The sequence below is a fragment of the Xiphophorus maculatus genome, chromosome 6 (genome assembly GCF_002775205.1).
Source record: "Xiphophorus maculatus strain JP 163 A chromosome 6, X_maculatus-5.0-male, whole genome shotgun sequence".
Taxonomy (NCBI): domain Eukaryota; kingdom Metazoa; phylum Chordata; class Actinopteri; order Cyprinodontiformes; family Poeciliidae; genus Xiphophorus; species Xiphophorus maculatus.
The window spans coordinates 26,026,007-26,051,581 of record NC_036448.1 but is presented as its reverse complement, the minus strand read 5'-3'; the positions used below and the strand labels follow the sequence as shown (position 1 = coordinate 26,051,581).

The following is a 25,575-nucleotide window of genomic DNA, read 5'->3' as shown; positions in this document are numbered from 1 at the left end:
TAAAGGGGCAGTGTTATGACATTTTTTTTTTTACTTTACATCATTAAATAATGTTGCTCCCTCATCAAAAACATACCTGGAGAAATCCTTTAGTCTCCATGGCAACCATTCAGCTGTGCAAAACGCCTAGGTGGCCTTAGCTCCGCCTTCAAGGATGCAGCTCCTCCCTCAATCAGCTCCTTCAGACTAGCCAGCAGCAATTAGCAAACACCTGGTGGAACTACTGAGCTCATTATAGGAGCTACTTCTCACTGAAATGCTGGTAAAAATGTTTTTAAAGGGTTAATGGAGGAGGAGGAATTTCAGAAAGAGCAGGAGTTTTTAAAGAGACATAGACCCAATTTTCAGTCATTAAATTACAAAGTTAAATTTATTTTAAGGCATATTTAATATTTGTAGCATTTTTATACAAACTGAATGTAAGATAGTTACTTAATTGTGTTATAAAATGGCACTGTGTGCCTGGAAAATGCGTTGTACTGCCCCTTTAATTGAAACAGCAATTTCGAAAACTCTTGTTTATTGATTTAAAAGTTTTGGACATAAGATGACAAGATGTTTTTTTTTGTTTGGCCATATTTTAAGCTGGATGTTGCCACTGGCGCAAACCACGAAGAAGACAACAGGAAGTAGTTGGAGGGTCATGTCGCCGCATGTTTTTTACTGACTTATCACATAAACAAACTTTAATTTTAATTGTTTCTTATTTAATGGAAACATCGCAATTGCAAAATAGTTTGTTTTTTTTTTACATTCGCGGAATAACAAAGTTTTACGAACATTTGTAATGGAAGCTCAACTGCAGGCACCAACAGATGTGATAAAAATGTTTTTCTGCAGTTTCATCCCGAGTAAAAACTGAGATGTTGCACTCATTAACTTGTCACCTCAAGAAAAAGTCTTTTAAATTCACACATTTTTCCAATTGATTCTGTCATCAAATTCAGTTTTCTGACTGAAAATGTTTCCTATTGAGTCACAAATAAGTATGTAAATTAAACCGGGAAGTCCCATTAAAATCAAAAACATCTTTCACAACAGAGACGCTGAATTTGACTCAACATCTGTTTGCAGCCTAATATTTTCCACTCTGACCTAAAAAAGAAGAGCAAACAAAACAAACTTCTGATGATTAATGATCGTAAACATAGAGTAATTTATCAGGCTGTTTAATGACTGCGAATTAATGGAAGTGCTTTGCATGAAATGTGAAAATGTCAAGACGCCGATAACAAAAGTATGATCCGTCAACAGAAAGGCAAATAGTAGTAATCAGTCTTGAAAAGCTGAAGTTCTGTTCTGGCTTTGCAGAAATAACACTGACTTAGTGACTGATGGCTCCGCTGTCATGTTTGGCAGAATCGGGGGGCGTGCGTCGCTGCCAACCGTTTTTATATCATCTTCCACTGTGTGGAAAAATAATCTGCGGACCAATACTGGATTCTGAATCACATTGGAGCGGAAGCATTAAAGTCTGTTGGGATTTTCGGATTGTAATACAAACTGTTTGAGAGGATAGTTAGCGAGTTGCTATGCCAGGGAAAGTCAGCGGCTCATTGGTTGGTCTTTACGCTGCTTTCATCTCCAGTCATCCACTTCATAATTCTCTCTTTTTGTGGTTATCCGGTTCAGTTTATGTGGCGTATCTCTCATTTTCTTATATTTTCCTTCCTAAGAACAAGACGTCTTTGTTATTTAATTGTGCTTTAAATGGCTCTTTGTGCCTGGAAAACGCATAACATTGCCTCTTTAAAGTTGTCCTTTTTGAGTTTTTGCTGCTTTTTTGCTCTATTTTTATCCCAGTTCAGCATCAGACCATGATGCCATGTTGTGTCATTTAAAAGGAATGAGGTAAGGTGGGAATCAAGCAAGTTTTAGGGATAAATGTGTGTTTTTCGGACTTCCTGTTTTAAATACAGTCAGATGCTGAGTTCAGTATCCAAGATGGCCGCCACACACCTTAAGGCTGTTGGTACCATAAGACACTTGATGATTTCAATACAGCTTGAGTTGCTGTTTTATTTGATTTATTTATTCAACTTGTTTTCTGTTTGCTGTTAAACATCTTTATGTTTTATTTTATTGTTTTAGTCTTTGTTTTTGTTATGATGGTTGGTGTAAATTGTGAAGTGCTTTGGTCAGCTGCTGCTGCTGTTGTTTTTAAATATAGAAATAAATAAATCTGACATTGACATTTCTGACAGTCTGATTAAACCAGTGGTGCACATATTGCTGTATAACCTCCATTGGAGACATGCTAAAATAAAGTGTTAAAGAAGGTCATTTTATTACAGTAGTTCAATTCAAAAAGTTACACTTCTTTAGTTAAAGCAGGGGTCCCCAAACTTTCTCCTGGGAGGGCCACATAACTTGTCCCTTCTCTGATGGGGGGCCGGGGTCAGTTTGTAACAGAAAAAGTGTGACGATTGTAAGAGTGCTAAACATAAAAATGTATTGTTTTTCAGAAAGCACAATCAAATAACCTTTTCTGGATTCTTTAGAGAACAAAAGTCAGGAAATAACACTATTTATGAAATAAATAATAACCAAATAACACTGGGTTCTCCACATAAAAAAAAGGGATAGGGTCAATTATATGCATGTATAAAATAGTTACTAACTAATAGTTAATAATAAATAAAGTTCATTACTAAGGAACATTTTATTGCAAAAGTCCAACTTATCAAATAAAAATGCACATATATGAAAATACTCTGGTATTGTTCAGGGGGCCGGACCAAATGTGGAGGCGGGCCGCATCTGGCCCGCGGGCCGTAGTTTGGGGACCACTGAGTTAAAGTGTTTATTTCTAAGTCTTATTTTCCAACAAATTAAATTTTAGGTTTTCATTATGTGTAAGCCCTGTACTTAAGATATTCTTGTAAAAAGAAGAACAGTTTGCATAAATTAAGCTGCATTAAAATACAATTGTTGCATATAAATCATCTCACCAGTCAAAATAGATCTTAAAAGGAACATTTTACAGCTGATCTCATTTCAGTGTAGTTTATAAGCCATAATTATTACCAAAAGAGGTGTAACTGTTAATATATTTAAAGATTAAAGTACAGTGATTTCAATTTAAATATTTAAAGGAATCTATCATCTTTATTTTTATTTATTTTCAGTGTTTGGAGCAGCAGTGTGCTGATATTTTTATGCTTCTGTATTCAATGTGACAGTGAGTTTTCTCATCTGTGTTTGTTTTTTTAAGTGTTAAATTTTTATAGCCCAGCTGCTGGCCTGAAGGTAAATCTCTGCTCCTGTTCTCACTGCTTTTATTTGGTAAATATCCAGCTTACGGAGCTGAAAATACTCAGACGCACTGGTGTGTGTGTGTGTGTGTGTGTGTTTTTTTCTGCTGGCTACTGTTTAAATTAGAAAGTAATTTACTAGTTTTATTTTACTTTCATTGTAGAAGTATAAATCCTCTGAGATGTTGACCTTAATCTGAGCAACTGTTGCAGAGATTAACGGGCGAACTGAAAGTGAACAGCTCTTATTCACAAAACGCAAACAGACTTGAAGGTTGACCAGCCTAGCTTAAATTAATTACACCAAATCACAATTTACAAGATTAAAAAAGTGTTTTATAGTCACAATTTTATCTTTATTTGGCACTAAAGATGCGCTGAACAAGGAAGCTTTTGTTAATTAGAGGCGCTAAAGTCTTGTGTTTACCATGCAGAGGGGATTTTAGACAGACTGAGGTCATGAATAAAAAATACAGCCGTTGTTTACGGCTTTCATTTTGCTTATTTTATGTTCGTGCAGTCGTTTGCATTACCTACGATAAAAATGAATGGAAAAGGGAGGTTTGATTTGACCCAGATTGCAGAAGTTTGTCAGCTAATATGACAAAACGCTAATCTCCTTTTCAGGATTCGCTGCTGCTTTTTAGTAATCTGATGAAAAAAATGGCACACAGGAAGTGGATGAGAAACTCTTTTATGTAGTAAATGGAAGGAAACTAGTTTTTAGATCATATACAGTGATATTTAGGTCAGATCATTTTGTAAACAGGACAGTGTTATTACAATTTTTGTCAATCTATTCTGACTTTTATTATATTCCATAAGAATTGCCAGTATTAAAGCAACGTTGATGGCAACAGTAAATTACACCAAATCACAGTAATTATTTTACTGTGTCAAATAACTGACACAGTAATCAATAAAACGCAAACTAACAGCAATCCTTCAACTTGTGAAACCTTTGGTTAATTAGCTCTTTAAAATCTTGCTGTTCTATGCTCTTGTAAGAGCTGGCTGTACTGGAGGGATAACCCTAACTTGTATGTAAACCAAAAGAAGAAGTGGATTTTATTTGTTTATTATTTGTTTTATTATTTAGGAGCAGAATTTGAAAAGGTCAAAGTATTGTGATTATACATCGATTGGGTAATGAATACTCGATTAAAGATTTTCAAAGATTTATTCAGTTTATGTTGAACAACCAACTGACTCTGGTGTTTTCTCCCAATTTTTGCTGCCGCCATTTTGTGGACAAGTGTAATTTTCCGACAGCTGATGTAAACTGCTTGTGTGGAGGGAAAAAATTAATTTCACATCGGTTCGAAAGCCTAATAAAGAGAATCATGAGCACAAAAACAAAGGATATTATGTATATAATTACAGTATGTTTTGTTTTATAAACACACTATATAGTTACAGTTACGTTTTCTCCCATTAATTACTGATTCTATTTATTTCAGTTAACAAAAACTTTAAGTTTTTACTTTGTTAGCTTAATAATAATGTTGGTGCAAATGCTACCTTTCATACAGAAGAAGAAAAGCCAGAAGCTCAGCTTTATCTGTTTTTAGTATTCTCTCTATATGTTACACATAAAATCAACAACATAGTGAATACTGATTCAGAATAGGCAGGGGTCCACTGTACAATATAAACCAGCTTAAACATAAACACCACTGGGGTTTATGTTTAAGCTGGTTATGTGGCTGCTGTGCTTCTGCGCTAATGCTAGCTTGTAAAATTTGTTTACAATGGAGGTGTTACAAAAAATAAAACAAATTGATCAAATTAAAGACTCATGAGGATGGGAAATGTCACATTAAAAGTAGCTCTTGAAAATAAGTTAGCCACCGTATTTTCGAACGCGGAAGTAAATATGGAGCACACTTCCGGTGTTTGAGCGCACTTCCGTTTCACTGCTTGCTATGCTAGCTAATAGCAGCTTAACTAAACTGGTGACAAATTTCGTGAGCACATTTCCAAAAATCGCCGAATGATCGAAATGGCAGGTCTACGACAGAGACTAAGACAATAAAAAGACAATAAAAGTAATAAAAAAGATAATAAAAAGTAATAAAAAGACAATAAAAGTAATAAAAAAGATAATAAAAAGTTATAATATTTCGAGAATAAATTTGTACGATAATAAAGTCAAAATATTATGACTTTATTCTGACTTTATTCACGCAACCTTATGACTGTATTCTGTAATACATGACATAGTCTTGTAGCCTAAGACTTTATTGTGGTAATTTTACGACTTTTATAATGACTATTTCCTACGACTTTATCCTGTTTTATTCTCGTAATACTTTATTCTCAAAATGTTCAGACTTATTCGTGTATTATGACTTTATTCCCGGAATTGTATGACTATTCTCGTATTTTTTTTTTTTTTATTGCCTCATGACTCCGTCCTAGTGCTGTCATCGAAAACATGTTCATTTAAAACATAAAATATAATAGACTTCTTTCAGAACAACTTTTGTGACATTTAAAAAGGATTTAAACGAGCATTTAATGTGATCATCGTGACAACAGGCGTGCGTGTCCTTTCAGCGGGAACAAATTCATCTGCTTCAATCTTACTGTCCACATCTGATTGTGTCACGGAGCCGCATGCCATCATGAGTTTGCGTGAGCCACCTCCTCCTCCTCCTCCTCTTCCTCCTCCAGCCCCGCACACGCGCGTCGGGAGCGCACAGAGGGCGCACCGGTGTCAGTTTGCTCCAGCCCTCCTCTGCAGCGGTCGCTTGTTGCTGTTGTCTCGGAGCAGGGATTTTTCTTATTATTATCTTTAGGGGGAGTGGAAATTCCGCCGTTTCTGCCTCCTCACAACCAGACTGCGTGTTCCTGACAGTTCAGCTGCGAGCAGAGAGAGAAGCTGGACTCGAACCGCACGGAGTCCACAGCAGGAGAGCTCCGGGGTATTTTTCGGCTGAACCCTGATTTTTGTGGCGTTATTTATTTATTTTTATTCCTCCTTTTGGAAGTATGTGAATCATTTCTGCCGGGTGTCAGATCGGGAGCGCAGCGGTGCCACTTTTTGCCCCTGGATTTTGGTTTTTGCTTCTTGTTTTTTTTTTTTTTTTTTTTTTTTTTTGGCGTTTGGATTATTTTCTTCCAGGAGATGCCAAGTTGTTGCTTGTGAAACGCAGGATGCTGGGGACTCTACAACCACCAGATCCCTTACTCTGAGAGAATATCCGTTATTTCTGATTCTCTCCTCTTCTTCTTTGGTCTTGTTTTTGGTTGGTTTATCTTATTATCGATGTGGTGCCATAATCTAAGGATGCGCTGTGGATTTCTATTGTTCCTTTTCACCCAAATCATCTCGGTGTCTCCGTTCACTTACATTGGTAGGTTGACATTACATCATTTATTATTGACCCGTATTTATTTTATTTTATTTTATTGCATGTTGTTATCAGCATTGTTGGCTCCCACCTGGCTTTCCTGCAGTGGAACCAGAATCGATTTGTTTTTAATTTATTCACAGATGAGGGGAAAAAACAAAAAACAAACAAGCGTAGGATGAAACAAAAGTGAAGAAATAACAAATTAATAATCAAGTGAGAATGGTTTAAAATGGTAAAGATATCTAAATAATTTAGTTTTATTTCCATCCAAACCCGCTGAAGCATGATCTCCAGGCAACAAGCAATTTCATAAACCACTCAGAGAAAATTTAATTTTATCGCGCCGCCCGTTTTGCTGCTCCTCACCTTGAAAAGCGCGATCACACCTTATGGCGCGGATGCGACTCGGCTTCACTTTGTGTCGCACATTTCTTCTGAAATACACGGCAGGAAAGTTGGAAAACGTTTTTTCTTGGAAGAAAAAGGCGCATTGTGCGACCCCTCCTGCGCCCTCTCAGTTACATGCATGTGAAATATTCAGCCTGTTGGATGGAGACAGATGGTTGTGTCCAAGATGTTAAAGGTCGGAAAAAAGAGTGGAGAAAACTGTTATTATGTCATATTTAATCATTTAAATTGTTAATTTATCCAGAACTACAGTAGAATCATCACCCGCTCCAGGTTGTTTTTTCTGCTTCTTTTAATCAAACTTGGTCCAAATGTGAAAAGAATAAGTATTTTTAAATTTCAAACTGTGGTTTAAAGAGATTTCCAGATTTTGTCATTTAAAAACAGTGAAGCCGCCCTTTAATTCATGCATTCTTCTTCATGTCCAGCCATGTTTTCTGACTGTTTACACTCAGGAGGCAGCTCACTACAAATTGGCTTGAATAGAAAAGTCACGTGGTACTGGTGCCGCCCTCTGATAGAGCTGCGCCCTGAGTGAAGAGCCCTATCACCCATAAAACCACCACTTTCTTTCTGGATTCTGCTGTCATTTTTTACATCCTTTGTAATCACTTCCCGCCTTCCTTTGTGGTGCAGATAGATGCGGCGGAGAGATCATGATCCACTCGGCGAACTACCTGACCTCCCCGGGTTACCCCGGCGCCTACCCGCCCTCCCAGCTCTGCGTGTGGGTCATAACCGCACCGGAGCCCGGGCAGAAAATCCTCATCAACTTCAACCCACATTTTGACCTGGAGGACCGAGACTGCAAGTAAGAACCCCGACTCTCTCTCTCTCTCTCTTCACTCTTCCTCACTTTCTCTCTCCACTCAATCCTGCCTGGATACAGAGGCAAATTCTGCCCTCTGTTGGTGAAGAGGCTCTGCTCTCAGACGGAGGTGATCTCAGAGGAAATGGAGTTTGATGGGTTTCGTTCTTGATAAGGAAGAAGGTTCGGCAGCAGAAAGCCGTTTGCTGCAGCTCTGGTCGATGGAGTTCAGTTTTCTCCCTGCAGGAACGAAGATGATGATTTTCATCTGTTGTGTGGATTTATTTTACTACCTGAAAACTGTCTGCACAGATAAAGTAACTGGATTTTTCTTTTGTCATTTTGTGAATGAAATGTGAAAGGATCATTGCTTAACAAATTCTTGCAAATAAGTAAAAACAGAACTAAAGATGTTAAATGTAACCTTTTAAATAACCCACTTTTTATCAAACAACATGACAGAGATGTTATTCCTGCATGTTTCTTTTATTTCTATGAGAAGAGGTGTCCAAAGTGGGGCCCGTGGGCCACTTGTGGCCCATGAACTGAATTTATCTGGCCTCCGACCACAAAACAAAAATGGCACAAACTTGTTTTTCCAGCTCCAGATTTGATTTGAGGTTGATGAGGCTAAAAAAAATCTTTCAGTTAAGAGTTCACTGTCTTTCAAAAAAGATACAAATTAAAGTTTTCTAATTATGGAAGCAGCCATTTAATTACATTTTATAGTAAACAGAACCACAAACATTCAGTGGCTTTTACTCGAGGGCAGACTTTCACTTTATGGCAAAAGTTTGAAGAAGGAGAAAGCCATAACTTGTTGCTGGGAATAAACACAAAAATCCAGACAAATTGAAAAAACCTATAATTTTTTAAGATATAGACATCAAGTTTCCAACAAGATCACAGGCTGAGGTGATCATCATCGCAGGTATTTATGTTAAATTACTCTTTCTGTAGTCACAATGAAAACAAAACACATCATATTTTATTACTTTGGGACGAGATATTAATTTGTATTTAGTCCAGAGTTGTTTATAAAATTATCAAATAAATTAGGGGCTAAAGAAACATCCATGAGGAACACCGTTAGACATCATCCTGATTTTTAATTTGACACAGTGACTTTCCTCAGATGTACCATTTATTGCACATGCTTCAAACTTAAGGCCTGTGGGCCAAATCTGGCCCGCCATAGCGTTTTATGTGGCCCTCTGGGTTCTAGACTAAACACTAAATGTGCTTAAATATCATGTTATCAATCAAATCAATGCAGTTTTCATCTGTTTACTGCCAAATATACCAATCATTCCCTCCAGTTTCTTGAGATTTATCATGGAAATTCACAGAAAATCAACAAAACCCCACACTTTTTTGAGCCAATGCATAATTGGGAGTTTATTGCAGATTTTTCTCAAAAATTGTGAAAAGCTTTTCTTTCTTTAAACGGTTTCCTCAGCTTTAATTGATGTCGGATTATAGTCCATGATCTAAACAACGAGTAGTAAAAAGTCCCATTTACTCACATAAATGAGCACAAATATTGTAAATCTTTCCAGATTAGCACCACAAACACTTTGATCTTTATTGCAAAAAATCACAAAAAGAATCATGAAATCCTGGAGGGACTGAAAAGATGTTCAGGAATATTATGTAATTTTAAGGATTCATAGATATTTTAACAGTTTGTGATCAGGTTTTGTTAATACATTCTGGCACAACCGGCCCTTTAAGAGCGTTTATGATCTTGATTTGTATGGTAAGGTTTTCTTTTTGGCTGCATGTTTGTTGAATGGTGTTTGAAAGCCCAGAACCGGACCTGCAGGGTGCCACAGTCCGCCTGGTTGACATGGCGAACGTTCGCTTGTTGCGCTCATCATGTGTGTTTTTATGGCATCTCCTTTGTAAAAGCTCAGTAAACGCCTCTGGTGTAAATCTCTGCTTGCTGTCCAGCTCTGCCTCACAGATGTGGGGCAGGAGGTTACGTCCAATACTATCGGATCACATTTCAGCACCAAGGGACTAATAAACCATTAGTGCTCGGACAGATACTGGATATCGTGTGTCCTTCACTGGGTTGCACGTCTTCTGTCTGCGTTGGGGAAAATGCGTCTGGAACGGGTTTGTTTTTGGGAAACGCTGCTGGTTAAGTTAATTATTTCCAAATTAAAGATTTCCTGATGGATAATTACTAGCTTATAAATAGCAGAGGGGAGAAAAAAGAAGCATTTTCTGAAGTTGTGACGCTGTTGATGCCTGATTGTCCTTCCTGCAGTGGACGGTGGCATCGTTTCCACTCTGAGACTTGCAGGAATCAAACAGCCTGGCCACCCAGCAGCCACTGCAACAAGTCATTTGGCCGTTGCCTGGAGGGCCTCCGCTCCGCTCGATCGGTTTCATTATTTGCTGTGCGAGTTTGTGTTGGATGATGGTCGGGTGTAGCTCGTAAGTCTTGGGCTTGGCAGGAGCGATGTTGTTTTTGGGAACGACTCAAATGTACTCGCCGAGGGAGGCCTTGAGCGTTTTGGCGAGACGGCATTCCCGCTCAAAAATTTCCTGAGATTCATATCTGCGTTTTAATAACTAGTGTTCTGAACTTAACGGAAACGAGACTTTTAATTGGAGTTTTTCAGAAGTCGTGCTTGTTTTCTGAAGGTCTCCAGCTAATATGTCCTCAGGAATCGTCTTATTTGTGTATTTTTGTGTAAAGTTAGGCTTCTTATAATAACAAATTTAGCTTTTCCCTGAAATTATTGTGATGATTTTATCGTTTTGACACCAAGTAATGTAAATAACGGTGTAATAATGCAAATTTACCCTCTCAAAGAGCAATAAACTTTACACTGGATCTGGAAAACCATTTAAATTTCCAAAATTAATAAATAAAACAATGAAAAACAACAAAATAAATGAAATGAACCGTTTAGTCTCTACACAAAATTACTTTTTAAAAAATATGAATCATCAGAATGGAAACTATCAAGCTTACTTTAATTTATTATTAAATTGGCTTATTGTGACAGGCCTATGTATAGTTTTAGATTCAACCAAATTCCCTTGGTTTAATTGAAAATGTTATGTTTGCATGGTTTAGATGGCAGACTTAACTTATCTCTCCTTTCCATTAAAAATGGTCAGTTAACCAAATAAAAATGGGAAAATTTTAATTAAACACCTTAAGAAAGTGTGAAAAACTATCAACACCACCTTACATGTTAGCAAGAAAAGCTCCAATTCTTTATCAAACACAAAAATCTAACCAAATAGTTCCTAAAGCAGCAATATATTAAGGATTTTCTCCAAAATAAACAATGTACTAATTGTGTACTTTATTCAAATATGGCCAAAATACCACGTTTATTACACTGGAAATGTTTTTGTTTGTTTCTGCCAGCAGGTTGGAGGAAAAAAACATCACCTTAATTAGAGAAAACAACGAAGTTTAATATTTAAAGCCTCATAAACTGATGAGGCAGTCATCCTAAAGCAGCTGTTATCATTTAGATCAGAGTAGTTTTAGTTTTATTCGAAGACTTAAACCAGTGTCCGTCTCCTCCAGGCTGCATCTGGTTTCAGTGTGTTAGTCACTTTATTAAGTTATTACCATTTGCTCCTACAACACTGCTTGGACATAAATATTTATTTATTGTCAGTGACACTTTGACGTTCGGGTTTGGAAAACTGATCTTTAATTCAGCTGTTGTCAATTTGCAACATTAAATTTAAGTTCCACCCTTAAAAACAGGATTTCTAGACATTTATTGCTAAAATACTTGACAGTTTTCATGGATTAATGGTAGATCTTAGATAAATAGTATGTGACATGTAACCAGGGTGAACATTGTTGATTAGCCAGGGCTAATTTTTAGCTTGGCACTTTTGCTAGATTTGAAAACCTAAGTTAATTTTTTCTAAAGCGCTAATTTTCTTGGCTGTTTTGTAAACTTTTAAAGTTGAACATTTGTGTTGAAGTTTTGGTTATTTTGGTTCAGAAGTCTGTAAGTATCTTGAAGTTTAAATTCATGCTCTTATTTTGAAGTGGGCTAAAACTGTTTACGCAGCATCTCCATTTCCTCTCTTCATGTTTTCTCTTCCCCCCAAAATTATTTAAAACAAGAAACATACACGAATAACATGAACCACAGACAGTAGAGAACTGGATAATGTTCCATAGTTTAGATTGTAGAACTTGTAAATTATAACATCTAAATCTGTTGTAGTCTTTCAAGGGCAGATATAATTTGGGTTGAAGCTAGTGCTTTAGCATTTGCTCTATGTTCTTTAGGGTTAGCACAAATAACGTTTTACCACTGTGATGAAATAGTTCATTATTTGGTTATTATTTTCCAGATTTACTAGGAATCCTGCGTATAATTTTGCTTCTGACCTTGAAAACTTTTCTATATTTTGCTTTATTTTAGCCCTGAACAAGTCAGCAGCTAAACACCAAACAACTGTAAGAATCAGAACAGCATCACTATTAGGTCGCCTCCTTTATTTCAATAAAAGAAAAGTTTTAAAGTAAAAATCAAACTAATTACAGGTGTTTTTGATAAAAAGTTGCAACTTTTTCAGTACTGGTTACTGAAATGATCAACAAACTTAGAATCACATCTTCATGTCAATAAGTTTCTGATTTTGTTTCATGAATCCTTCATAATCCCACACTGAGCGTCATTTTCTCTCGTCGTTTCCGGAGCGACGGCCAGATCGAGTCTTCTTTCACGTCTGCCACGGAAATAGATGTCGAAGTGAATCCCTGCAGAGAGCGGGAAAAATCCAAGTCGGGTTACGGGCGGGGAACATGCGTCGGCGGCCCGGATAATTTTGGGACGTCTCTCTTTAGGAGCTGGCCAAACCGTTTCCCTCCCACACAGCTGCAGCTCAACTCTTCTCTCTCAGGCTCACGCTTCCTGGCAGCTCAAAGTTTCTGTCACTTACAGTATGCTTGGTGTTCGCACAGCGAGAGTCTGCACAGTCTGCACATTCAGATTCATGCACCAAGAGGGAAATTTAAAGCTAAATCAACCAATTCCTTCTTATCAGAACTATCACTTTAATCCCAGTTGTATTGCTAGTTGTGTGACGTTAATTCAAGATTTTATTGCTCCAGGAAAATTCCCTGAAACACATCATCTGATATCATCTCTGCAAGAGTGTAAGGGGAGCCAGTCGCTCCTTACTGAAACCGTTTCCTGGAGCTGAGACTGAGTCACAAGACCAGCCGACGTCTTAAAGCGTGACATGAGCTGGAAACAGGCCAGGATGTTTGCATGCACACATCTTCGCGGTTTGATTCACAGCCGGTCTCTGCTGGTACAATGGGAGCTCGACGTATTTTTATTCATTCATCTACAGCTGGGACGTACAAACTTATGGCCAAAATTGTAGACTGAAAAATAGTCACAGGCCAAAAACAAAAACTAAAATCATGATAATAAAGTAGCTGGATATGTATTTATTGTAGATCCAAAACCTGAAAGGGATCTTTACGACAGCCGTTGCAGAGACAAAATAATTTGTATATTTCCACCAAAAACTCTAAAAATTTGTGATTTGTTTTGAAATTCCTGAAAAATGTCCAAAAAATTTTGACATTTGAAATTCAGAAAGTTTTTGGGGGTTTTTTGTAGAATTTTTTTCACATGAAGCTAAAAATTTTATTTTTTGAATAAATTTTTCTAGAAATGCTGTGAGGAAATTTCTTAGATTAGTCTCAAAAAAGAGTTGTTTAGCAGAAATTTACTACTTAATACTTTTATTTCTGCAGTTTCTTTTGGGCTTAATTGACAAAATTTATTTTCAGTAATAAGAACAGGAACTGGGTCACTTTCTTTCCAAACTCTTGTTATATTTAACCAAGTTTAATAAAGAATAAAACCTGATTTGTTTCAGAAAAAGTGTCTGAATAAACTTTGTTTTACTTTTTGTTAAAACTTTGTTATAAAATGAAACAAACTTTGTTTTGTACTTTGCATTTTTCTGTGTAAAAAATTAGGTTGGTAACAGTTTTTACCCTGAAGACAAATTAAAAGTCTCCCATCTGCATCTATGGGCCAAATTTGAATTATTTTTGTGTTGCAGTTGAGGACCGCACAAAATCAGTCCGAGGGCCACAGATGGCCCTCGAGCCGCACTTTAGACGTCCCTGATTTAGAGTATGTTGCATATTTTTTGTGTTGAGTTGTGACAGTGGGTAATCTAAAGATGGAGACCATAGATGTGTATTTATTTAATGGATGGATGGCAACAGGTTGATTGTTATTGAATAAACCTGCTGAGGATAAATGAATGAAAATGATGAATGGATGATGAAATTAGATTAATGGATCGACAGATGAGTGGCTGATGGGGTTAAGTGTCCAAATGGAAACCAGTCCAGAAAAATGTAAAGTTTGATGTGAGGACTGATTAAATAAAGGCAGGATGGGTTAAAGGATTGACGTTAGGAAGACAAAAACAGAGACTAATCGATCGATTATTCCTCCAGACGATGTGGAAGAAAATAAGTTTTGGGCCAAAGACCCATGAATGCCAGAAAAAAAGATTGTGGGGAGGGAGAGAGGCATGGATGGATGAATCGTTGGATGGATGGTATACCATGAATGTTGGATGTTGTGACACGGATGGATGGATGAATGGATGGATGGATGGATGGTATATGATGGATGGATGAATCGTCGGATGGATGGTATACCATGAATGTTGGATGTTGTGACATGGATGGATGGACGGACGGACGGATGGATGGATAGATGGTTGGATGTCTGTCTGTCTGCCTCGGTTCGGTTCGGTTGAAGTAAAATCTGTTTGAATTCGTATGTGAACGCAAAGCGGACTGGCGATTGCTCCAAAAGCAGGAAGTGGACTACAGCGCAGGGCATTCTGGGTAAATACAACTAAAACAAACATGCTAGCCTAGCGCTAGAACGAGAAACGGCTCTTTTGTCTTTAACCAAAGACAAAAGAGAAATCTTAAAACCGTTAAAAGTTGCGCTCGGTGTCTCCAGAAGTTTCTGGTCCTACGGTGACGATCAGTGTTTGTAGGAACCGGATGGAGAATCATTCTTCACTCTGAATTGAAGTGTAGAGAACTGAGGCCTAAAGCGGTTAGAGGAGCCAGACTTTAAGCTTTCTGTCTGTCAGGGTTGTTGTGGTCAGTCTGACCTCTGACCTCTGGGACAGTCCTCTCACTGTTTCTCCTGCTGCCTCGGGCTCTTCTGACACGTTTCTTTATTCTCGCTCTGAACTCCATCTGCACTTGTCCTGTTTTCATCCCTCTCTTCTTTTTTCCATTTTCTCGTCTGTTCACCATATGCTCTGCCTTCCTCTGCTGAGTTTGACAAATGAAGGTGAACTTTAGACTTCTTTGCAGCCAGAGTTCTGGTTCTGTCTGTCAAAAGACACATGAACGCAGCCGCCATATTGCTTCCAGTATAACCAAAGCACCAGTAGATCTATTACTGGTGTCCAATATGCGGCCCGGGGGCCATTCATGTTTCATCATAGACATGAATGTATGACAACAACCTTTGGAAATGATTCATCAACTCCTAAAAAACACTTTGTTGCTGCCATATTGATGCAATTTAAATTGCTACATGCCTTTTTCAGCACTACTATGCGAGACAACAATGACAATAACTATTCTTTATGCTTGTTGTGTTTAGTTTCCAGACTTGAAGCTGAAATTGAGTTTAGGAGCAAATGTAATTATGAAATTCCCCAGATCAGAGTCAGAACAGTGGGAAAACGCTGGAGCACAAAGACTTTCACCAGCTGCCTCTTCTCTATCAGCAGCAAATATTTGTCCAATGGGAGGAAGAGGGAAATATAAATCCTGCTTTTGTTTCTCTTATTTAAAGGAATATTGTTTAGAATTGCTTTTCAAACAATTACGGCCACAAACTATGTGAATCCATTCGCACATCTGGGAAAAATGATGCACAGTTACCAAAATAAAAGCCCACACACCTGGAAATAAGCAATAAAATCACAAATACACAAAATCTTACCAAATATTTTTGGTCTACCTTCTAGTGCAAATATATATAAAAAAAGAAATAAGATAAAACTGACTTACAAGTAACTTCTTTTCAGCTTATGAGTCAATAGTTCCTTAATTTTGACAGAAAATTGTTCCACAAGCAGATTGTTTTGTTTATAACAGGAAGTTTTTTTTTCCCATTTTATAAGTGAAATAATCTGCCAGTGGAACAAGCACTTTTAAGAAATTATTGACCTAAAACAAGCTTCTATAACTTGCTGAAATGTTACTGAAATGTTCAAGTGTAATAAGATATTAGCAGTAGAAACTGGACCAAAAGTACTTGGTAATATTTTGTGTTTTTGCAGTGAATTTTGGGTCCATTGAGCAGCATTTCACACGCAGCAGATCTGACTCTTAACGAGCAGATTAACGAGAACAGGGTTTGCTGGGAAATTCATTCAGCAACGTCACACATCAGCGGCAATCCCAGGATTTACAGCCTGCGTCGCTGATGCAGTCCAGATGTCTGCCCACCCCCAGCTGTGACAAAGGGACTTATGTCAGGACGAACAGCTGGACTCATGACGGAGCTCAGGCCCAAACAGGCTGGAGCTCAAACGTTGGTAACTGGAGGTGAATTCGGACCACAACGGAAACTGTCTCACTTTATGGAAGAAAAGCCGTTATGCATTTCCTCCCAAGACAAAATTTAGTAACATTTATTTGAAGGGGTGTGCATAAGACTGACACAACACTGTCATAAACATGATATAAACATCTGAACATGAAGGCGTCTTCATGAATGCTTTCCGCTGTTGTCATGAAGTGATATTTGGTAAATAATGATGCTTTTAATGCAAAGCTCCTCTAAATGCTACATTAAAAGTGTCAACTTTGCATTATTTGCATTATTATTTACCAAATAATAAAATGCCATTATTTAGTAAATAATGATAATAATTGTGATTGGTATATAATGACAATGACATTATTGGTAATAAAATTACCAAATTATGACATTATTTGATAAACAATGGCCAAATAATAAACACAAGAATATCCACTATTGTTGATAATATTAACAAATAATGGTCAATAATGGACAATTATTATAGATCATTATTCCATACCAAATAATGACATTTTGATGCAATCGAAAGTTGCATTAAAAGTATCAACTTTGCATTAAAAGTGTCATTACTTACCAAATGACACTTAATAAAAAAACAAACATTCATGAAGATTCCTTCATGTTCCTGTTATGTTAACTTATGCACACTTGTTCAAAAAGAAAACCACATTTCTTTTGATTTTGTGGTAAAAATCTATTTCCTGTTCTGATGAACTCAATATAAAATCTTCTTTTATGAGTTTTAACAACCTACATCTGATCTCAGAAAACCGTGACCGAACTTCACTCGGTTTGATCCAACTCCCATTCAAATCCTCCATGGAAACAAGATGGCAGCCTAACATGAGGTCACTGTCAGGATACCGAGGGGTCGGAGGTCAATCAGCAGGTTAAGCTGCGTCCCGACCTCCTTGTTGGAGGATGAGCAGCCTGGGAGGCTCTGTCCTTCCTTACATGTGTGACAGGAAGCTCTTCCCTCAGTGGAGCGGAGCGGCGGTTGCTCAGTAGCCAGAGACGGACAATAAAGCCTTTCTGTGGCTGGGCTTGTGAAAGAACGTCTGTCTGGGTAAGAAAGGCCACCGACTGACCTCCAGCTGTAGAAACTGAATATTATTCACATGGATCCAGTGGAAAGATGAGACAGATAAACATGTAGGAGGCATAAACAGATATTAAAAGCATAGATGCTGGAATATACTCAGTCTGGTGACCCACGTCTCTGAGGTCAACCCAACACTTTGGGCTTTCATTAAGGGATGCCAATGGAGAAGCACTGAAACATACTTAAAACTGTACATTTGTTTTCCATTTGTTTTCAGTTCCAGCTTTGATTTTTGGTTTGTTGTTACTCCCACAGAGTTGGGAAAAACCCATGACAACCCAAAACACATCAAAAGGTGTTGCAGAAAGCGCCAGAAAAATTATTTTCATACACAAAGAGCCAAATTTGGCTGAAGAAAAGAGACGTCTCAGCCCTCTTTAGAATAGAAAAACAGTTTCAACTAATCATGGAAATCTGAACTTGGGATTTTAGCACCTCTTATAGATCTTAAAACTTAATAATTATGTGTTATTGAAAGATTGGAAGATTAATACCTGGGCACCAACTATAAGGTCTTAAAAAATGCAAACATTTTAAAAAGACTTAAATAAATAAGTAACGTTTAGCCTGGTGGGGACACAATAAAGCCTGGTGGCCCGCCAGGCTTATAATGCACTGGGGGAAACCCTGCAATGGGAGCTAGACATCGATTGGAAAGGCCTTGGAGTCTGCATAGATGGAGATCATTGCTGGGTGGAGGAATCTTGGACCAGTTGTCCCAGTGAACCCAGATAAGATGAAACGAAAGATGGAGTGGATTTATATCAGATGCATAAATGTTTGGGCTATAGCTACCATTAGCGCTCTGTACTCTGAAGTATTTCATGTCATTGAAACTTTATTATTCCAACTTTTCAGTTAATAATGAATCAGGCTACTGAATTACTGGAGCTCATCAGGCTTTGAGGAAATTAAAACATTCGTCTTCATGAGTGTTGAAGGGAGAAACTGGACGGAAATTTGTTCTGGCGCTTTTTATGGTTCACATAAGGATGATAGATAACAGAAAGTCGTCACTCTGCTGAAACGCCATCCCTACGGAGAACATCTGAGCTGCAAATGAACGCCTTCATTTTGAGAAATGCTGTGTTGGTGTTAACAGATTTCACCATAAGGGGGATATCTTTTGTTCCTCGTGAGAATATAGGCTTCATAACCTTAAATCAATCACACGCCATTCCTGTAAAATCTGTTCCCAGCGTGTCAATTATGATGGTAAATTGTTAGCTTGGAGCTCCAGAAGTGGGATTCCTTAAAGAAAACAAGAATAATTTGGGTGTTTATGTCTGTATGATTGAAAATCTAATTCCTCAAATGGGCTCATTTACATATAACTAAGTTTATTTTTCAAATGTTTGTCATTAAGTCCAAACACCAGCAGGCGGTTACATTTTTCTCATGTTTCTCAGCCTCCAAACCCTCCTCTCTGTCCGTCTGTCAGCGATTCTCCCTGCTGGAGTTTCAAAGTTTGCTCCTGAACACAGTGGGATAATTAAAGACAAATGTTTTCAGGGAGGAAGTCTCCTGCATTTAAGCCTGGCTGTGAATATTGTCGGAGACCCGCGCGTGTCACAGCGTATTGGAAGTGACGTTGTGTTTATTGCTTTGGCCTTAGCTCACTTAAGAGAGGTGTGGATTGAGTGTCTGTTGACAAAGCGCCATTTTCCTCCCAAACCTCTCAGGTGCTGCCTGAAAGGTTTTGCTTTGCTCAGGATCCAGACAGCTTTCTGTGTTTTCCTAAGAGTCGGGTTACCCAGCCTGAGTCGGGATGTGGCACTTTTGATTAAAGTGATCAGATTGTCGGCCATTTTTCTGTACAGCAAGAAGAAAACCATCGGTCGTCAACCAACAAAGTTTTCTACTACTTTCTGCTTTCAAAGCAAAATTCACATTTTTGCACGTTTTTGTATTTCCATTAGAATCTCAGCTACTTCTAAAAACAGTCCAAGCTCTAAATAAAAAACACCAACCTGTTTTTGGCAATAACTTGATGTTTTCTAGTGTCTGGAAAATGAGCCATTTCAAAAACTTATTCGACGGACACTGTACCGTTACCTAGCAACCCAAGCTGAGCTCCAGCATTTGGTCAGCTGGTTTTACCAGTTCAGGTTGTAAATAATCTGCTAGTGATTTAAAGGGGACCTATTATGCAAAATTCATATTTGTCACATTTTTGTGCTTCCTCGTGGGTTTCTGCTGTTTCTAAAATCAGCCCAACTGCTAAATAAAAAAAAAACACTTGGTTTTCTATTCGGACCCCAACGTTTTTTGGTTTAAATATTAATTCTAAATGTATATTTTCAATTTAAATCAGTGGATAATCTACTGATTTATAAATCTTGTGTTGAAATGTGATGAACGTGTTTTGTATAGCCCATAGATCCGAGCCTGCCAGAGGAAGCATAATATTTCACTTCTAACTCCATAAAATCTCATTTCATCCTTCAAGCTCCCTGAACCGTCTAGGAAAGCAGGGGGGGGAAGCGCCGTTTTCCCCTTTTCCTCGTCTGTCTTAGGGATTAAAACTCCTCAAACGGGAACAAATTTCTGCAGTTTTTTTGCCGTGGTTTTAATTTCCCGGCAGGATTGCCGGGAAACGAATTGCCGAGACAGTTCGTTCGTGTCTCGGCTCGAAGGTGAAGGATGAGTTCGTTCTTGCTCCTGCTGCTTGGCCTGGTTTATTTGTTTGTAGCTGGTTCTGTGCGATTCCTGCGGGTTTCTTTGAAGGAAAATGTTTTGTACTTGTAGCTTTTACTCCAGAGTATCATGTGGCGTTTTTTTAAGGCGTGACCTATTAGAAAATTACATTTCACTGTGAATATGATCACTTTATTGACAGAAATAATTGTTGTTTTTTTAGTATAACTAATATCATGTAAAAAGAGTGAATTAGCTAATATTTTGGTGAAAACTGGCATGAATTGCGCTTTTTATTTTTACTTTTCCACATCCTCCAAGCTGCATGATTGTGCTTGAAGCAGCACTTTGTGGCTCTCTGTACTTCTATTCTTGCATATCTAACAAAAATGTAGATTCCTGAAGCTATTTTTGAAGTTGAAGAGGATTTTTGTCGGTATTCTTTCTGTTATGATATATTCTTTATTTCTTAGTTTCATAGAAGTCTACCCCAGATTTTTGCTTTAAGCAAGAGAAAGAAAATTTGGCATGAATCAAAAATCAGATGGTTTATTTTAATGCCAAGCATTCTTGGTTTTTGAATTTTATTTATTGTAAAGCTGTTTTATAACCACAAAATAAGAGAAACAACCGCAGAGTGCCACTATCAGGATTATTCTTAAAATAAAAACCATAAAATCACTTTCACACAAATCATGTGACTCATTGGACAGTCGTAGTTTGAGCGTATCTAAATTATTCCCAATAGTGTTTCACCAGTTTCCTGCAGTTTCCTGGTCCACCACCGATCTTTAAAATTTTGATTTTGTCAGATATAAATTTTTTTTTTAGCAGCAGTAAGTTGGTTTGAGACGTGACGTGGTGGGCAGGTTTGTCTGTCTCTCACGGCAAAGCAAACGAGGACATAATCTGATTTTTAGACCTTAGCTGAAGTAGATATGATCAGTTTCTCATGCGAGTTTCATCCGATCGCCAAAAATGAAGGAAAACGGGCCCAATTTATCGGTGTACCCCAAAAGAAAATTCAGCGTGAAAAGCTACTTGACCTGCTACTGGCTAACGTTAGCAAAGCAGCCAATCCCGGAGCACCATTCTTTTTCTTTGGAGTTGATTGGTTGAACCCGCAAAAGCAAAAATAAGTAAGTTTGTAGCTTCTGGGTTTGTCCAAAAGCGGTTTTCATTTATAACATTACATTTTCATGTGCATTAACTACTAAAATAATGAGTGTTTTTGTTTAAATATTTGCAGATTTTAGCTATTTGTGGTTAGTGCTGGTCACCTCAGGAGTCCAGTTGTACAAATTTGTATTTTTTTTATTATTTTTTTAAACTTACCAACTGACTTGCTTTACTGCAAAAACAAAAAATCTTACCAAGCATTTTTGTTGAGCTTAGCCAGATATAGGAGCTTGTTTCAGGTCAATAAATTCTTAATATTAGTGAAAAAGTAGATTATTTTACTTTAAAGACATTTTTCTTAAAAGTGAAGTAATCTGCCATTGAAACTCCAACTTTTCATCAATATTAGTTAATTGTTTACCTAAAATAAGCTCCTGTAGCTTGCTAATAAATTATTGTAAATTAATGTAGTCTTAATTCAAATATACAGAGATATTTTCTTTAGAAACTAGACAAAAATACACACTGTTGTTCTTCTAAACTACATTAAATGTGGTTTTTATCCCTTTTACTTAAAGATTAATCTTCCATTGTGACGTTTAAGTGCCTGAAATTTCCACCAAATCTTCCAAATTCACCAAAATCAGTGAGTTTTCACATGTATGCTAACACAACAGAAATGTTTTGGATACATTTTTGTCAGCTTTCACAGAATCTGCGAAAAAGTACTTCATCACATGAGCAGAGAAACAACTAAAACAACGTTTGTCTGTGACAGAATATGAATTACTCAGCCGTGTGAGTCATTTAGCGAGAGGCTATTTTAGGTCGAAAACATGGGAAGTGTGAAAAGAGTGTAAAAGCAGGAGGCTTCGCTGGGTATTTCCAACTCTAAGCACACATAAAGACGCCATCTGCAGCCCTCCGAAGACGACAGGCCTGCGTTTATCTGCCGTCTGACAGAAACTCCTCGTGTTTTACAGCGGCTAAACGCTGCGGCCTTCTGTGTAACTGTGTGCTGACGAAAAGCTGCTCCACGGTCGCATTGTGGCGGCTTCGCTTGCTCTGAGATGAAAGTGGGTTCAGGTTAGCGAGTCAGACTGAGTCAGAGATAAAGACATAAAATCTGCTTGTCTGGGAGTGTTTGTGCGAAGGGCTTCGTTTCGATCGAGCCCTCTTGAAGTTCTGAGCGCTAATTTAAGTCGCCAGGATGTGACCAAAAAACCGCGGCGAAGGAATGCACGCATCAAACGGACCTCAGACTTTCTCGTTGGCGGGTTTTATGAGCTGCCACATTTCTCAGCTGTTTCAGATCGCTCAGCGTTTCTGAAGCCAGACTTTTTCTGGGTAAATATTGAGAAGGGAAGAAAGGGCCGAGTCAAAAGGTTCGTTTACCTTCTGACTCCCACATGCAGTCACGGATAACATTGTTACAACGCTGCGACGAATTAAAACAAGCTCAGTAATTTGTATTGTTTTTCTCTTTCCTCCGGAAACTGGATGACAAAAGTTTTCAGTTTGGCGTTTTTTTTAAGAATAATTTTATTTACGGAGACTTTGTAATTCATTCTATTTGTTGTTTTTGTTTTGGATATTTAAAATATTGTCCAGTTCCAGTGTTAAATTAAAATTACAAGTTTATTGATCTCCCAGAATGTGTTCTTGCATTATGATACCATTATATAACTTGAAAATCGACTCAAAGCAACAATATTATCATTTATCGCTATAACTTCTCAGACAATGTATTGTCCAGGCCTCACAACGCACTTAAACATTGTTCGAAAAAGTTTTATAAACATAATTTTAAGTGTTCCTGTTTCATAAGCAATCACCTCTTGTCATTTTTTCGGTTTAAAGTTACAGGCATTAAATGTAAGAGTGATTAAAAGCAAAATTTTACACATTTAACTTTTAAAATAAACATGTTTCCACCACACCTTACTACTGTTGGTGCGAGGAGCGGCCATCTTGAAACGCAAAGCCCGTATTCCAACTTGTCCACAGTGAAAAACTAGAATTTTGTGGAAAGAAAGTTAAAATTTGGTGAAAAGAATAAAAATTTGGTGGATATAAAAAAGTCTAAATTTGGTGGAAAAATCACAAACACTTCTGGAAATAAAAATTATTTTGCGGGAGAATCAAAATTTGGAGGTGAAAAATATTCATTGTGTGTACAAAGCAAAAATTTAATGTTTATATAGTTTGGGGGTCCCAAATTAAAATCTGCCTTGGGCCCCAAAAAGGCTTTGGCCGGCTCTGGCCAGGAATTTTCAGAACCGCTGTCTCTGTTTGTTCCGACTTTTCTCACCAGAATCTCAGTCCTGCTGAAGCTTTTGGTAAGAAGAGGAAGGATGAGAGCCGGCTGTGTTTTTACTGACATTAAGAAACAGATTGATTAAAAAAATTGGGCCGGTGTCCGCAGACACCATGAATCACTTCCAGCTCCGGCTTCGCTTTGCAGGAGGCAAACGTCTCCGAACCCGGCCCGTAAATTCCTCTGCGATGCCTTCCAGATGTGCCGTAAGAAGCCGGCCGCAGGGGATCGCATCGCAGCACGGCGTGGCATGTTAATGAGCTGTAATATACGAGCAGATCAGGGTGTTCGCTTACAGCCCGCCACTCTGAAGTGGGAAGGAGGTGGGAAGAAAAGAAACTCCCTGCTTCCATTTGGGTCGGATCTATTTAAAGTGGGATGCGTTAAATTTAGCAGTAAGAATCATTGCTGTGTTTAGTGATAGTTTACTCACTACTCCCAGGGATAATTCGCCTTTACCCTGACTAACCTGCAACCTTTCTGTTTTTATTTGTGGTAATTTTCTACCTTCTTTGAGCAGAATTCATCGTTTCCTTACTACTCATAGTTTTAAAAAAATTATAATTGATGTTTTCAGAGTTTTGTGGTAAATTGTTAAAGATGGGAAAACCAAAAGCTAACAAGAAGATGAAGTTTATTAACTTCCTGGAGGAAATTAAGAAGCCACACAAATAGAAAGCAAAATCTGATGGGACAGAAACTGAGGCAGTAATCCGGTAAAATGGTGGAATAAGTACAAAGAAATCTGATGAATTCACAAATTCAGAATAGATTTAGCTGCAAAAACTAAAACTTTCAAATCAAATTAGTCTGATTGTTTTCATTATTGAGTCTTTTTAACTCTCTAAAACTCCTGTTTTTCGCAGAGTGACGTCCAGTTACTGAGTTATCCAGGAGTTAAACTCTGAAGCTAACAGGTTGAACAAGTCAACCTGTTGGCTTCAGTTGGTAGATTGAGTACAAGTAACTGGCTGGTGGAAAATGATTAATGGTTATCTCACTTATAATTAGTTGTTAGCTTGACTCAGATTAGCTGGTAGCTTTAATCTAACTAGAGGTTAACTAAACTGTTTAACTGTTAGCTTGAGTCCAATTGGCTGTTAGCCTGTATTTAATTAGGGGTTAGCTTGAGTATGAGTATATCTTAGCTGTTAATTTGGGTCTAATTAGGGAATAGCTTAACAGTTCAGCTGTTAGCTTGAGTTGGAGTGGAGCTTAGCTTGAGTCTAATTAGCTTTTAGCTTGTCTCTAATTAGTGGTTAAGCACTTTGAAAGGCCTTATTGCAGTAATGTGCTATACAAATAAACTTAATTGATCAGTTTGTTTCTAATTTCAGATTAGCTTAACTGTTTAGACGTTTGCTTGAGAGCAGTTAGCTGTTAGCTTGTCTGTAATTAGGAGTGTTTAGATGTTTTCTTGAGCCTAATATGTTGTTAGCTTGAGTGTAAAAATCTGTTAGGTTCTCTGTTATTTGCTGTTAGCTTGACTGTTTAATTAGCTATTAGCTTGTCTGTAATTAGAAATTAGCTTGAGTGTTTTAACTGTTTGCTTGAGTCTGAGTAGATCTTAGCTTGAGTGTTTTAGCTGTTTGCTTGTCTCTAGTTAGGGTTTAGCTTGAGTGTCTAGCTTTTAGCTTGAATCTAAGCTAGTTAGTTTTCTTCAGATTAGTTATTAGCCTGAATATTTTCTTTTTGGCTAGCTTTGATTTCCCTTTTTTATCAAAAAAGCATTTTTGAATTTGAATTGAACGTGATCTGTTGGTAGCTTGACTCAGCAGCTAACTTGAATATGATGAGCAGTTAGCTTAATCAATTAGCTACTGGATAAACTTCTTTATCAGAGCTGAAATTGATTATACTGCCTGGAGTTTAAACAAAATTTCTACTTGATTATTGAATTTTAAATATTTTCTAGTGTTAGCGGCATTCATGACAACTTTATGACGTCCA

The 25,575-nt window shown here is 37.6% G+C and overlaps 1 protein-coding gene across 1 annotated transcript in view; it reads left to right on the top strand.

The window, feature by feature from the left end:
• The first annotated feature begins 5,960 nt into the window (after positions 1-5,960).
• The window catches only part of LOC102225079 (neuropilin-1a-like), an 82,970-nt gene continuing 63,355 nt past the window's right edge, over positions 5,961-25,575 (top strand). The window contains exons 1-2 of the mRNA XM_023335050.1: positions 5,961-6,613; positions 7,658-7,832. Coding sequence (XP_023190818.1) covers positions 6,526-6,613; positions 7,658-7,832 — 263 coding nt within the window. The 5' untranslated portion in view covers positions 5,961-6,525. The remainder of the gene's footprint in view (positions 6,614-7,657; positions 7,833-25,575) is intronic.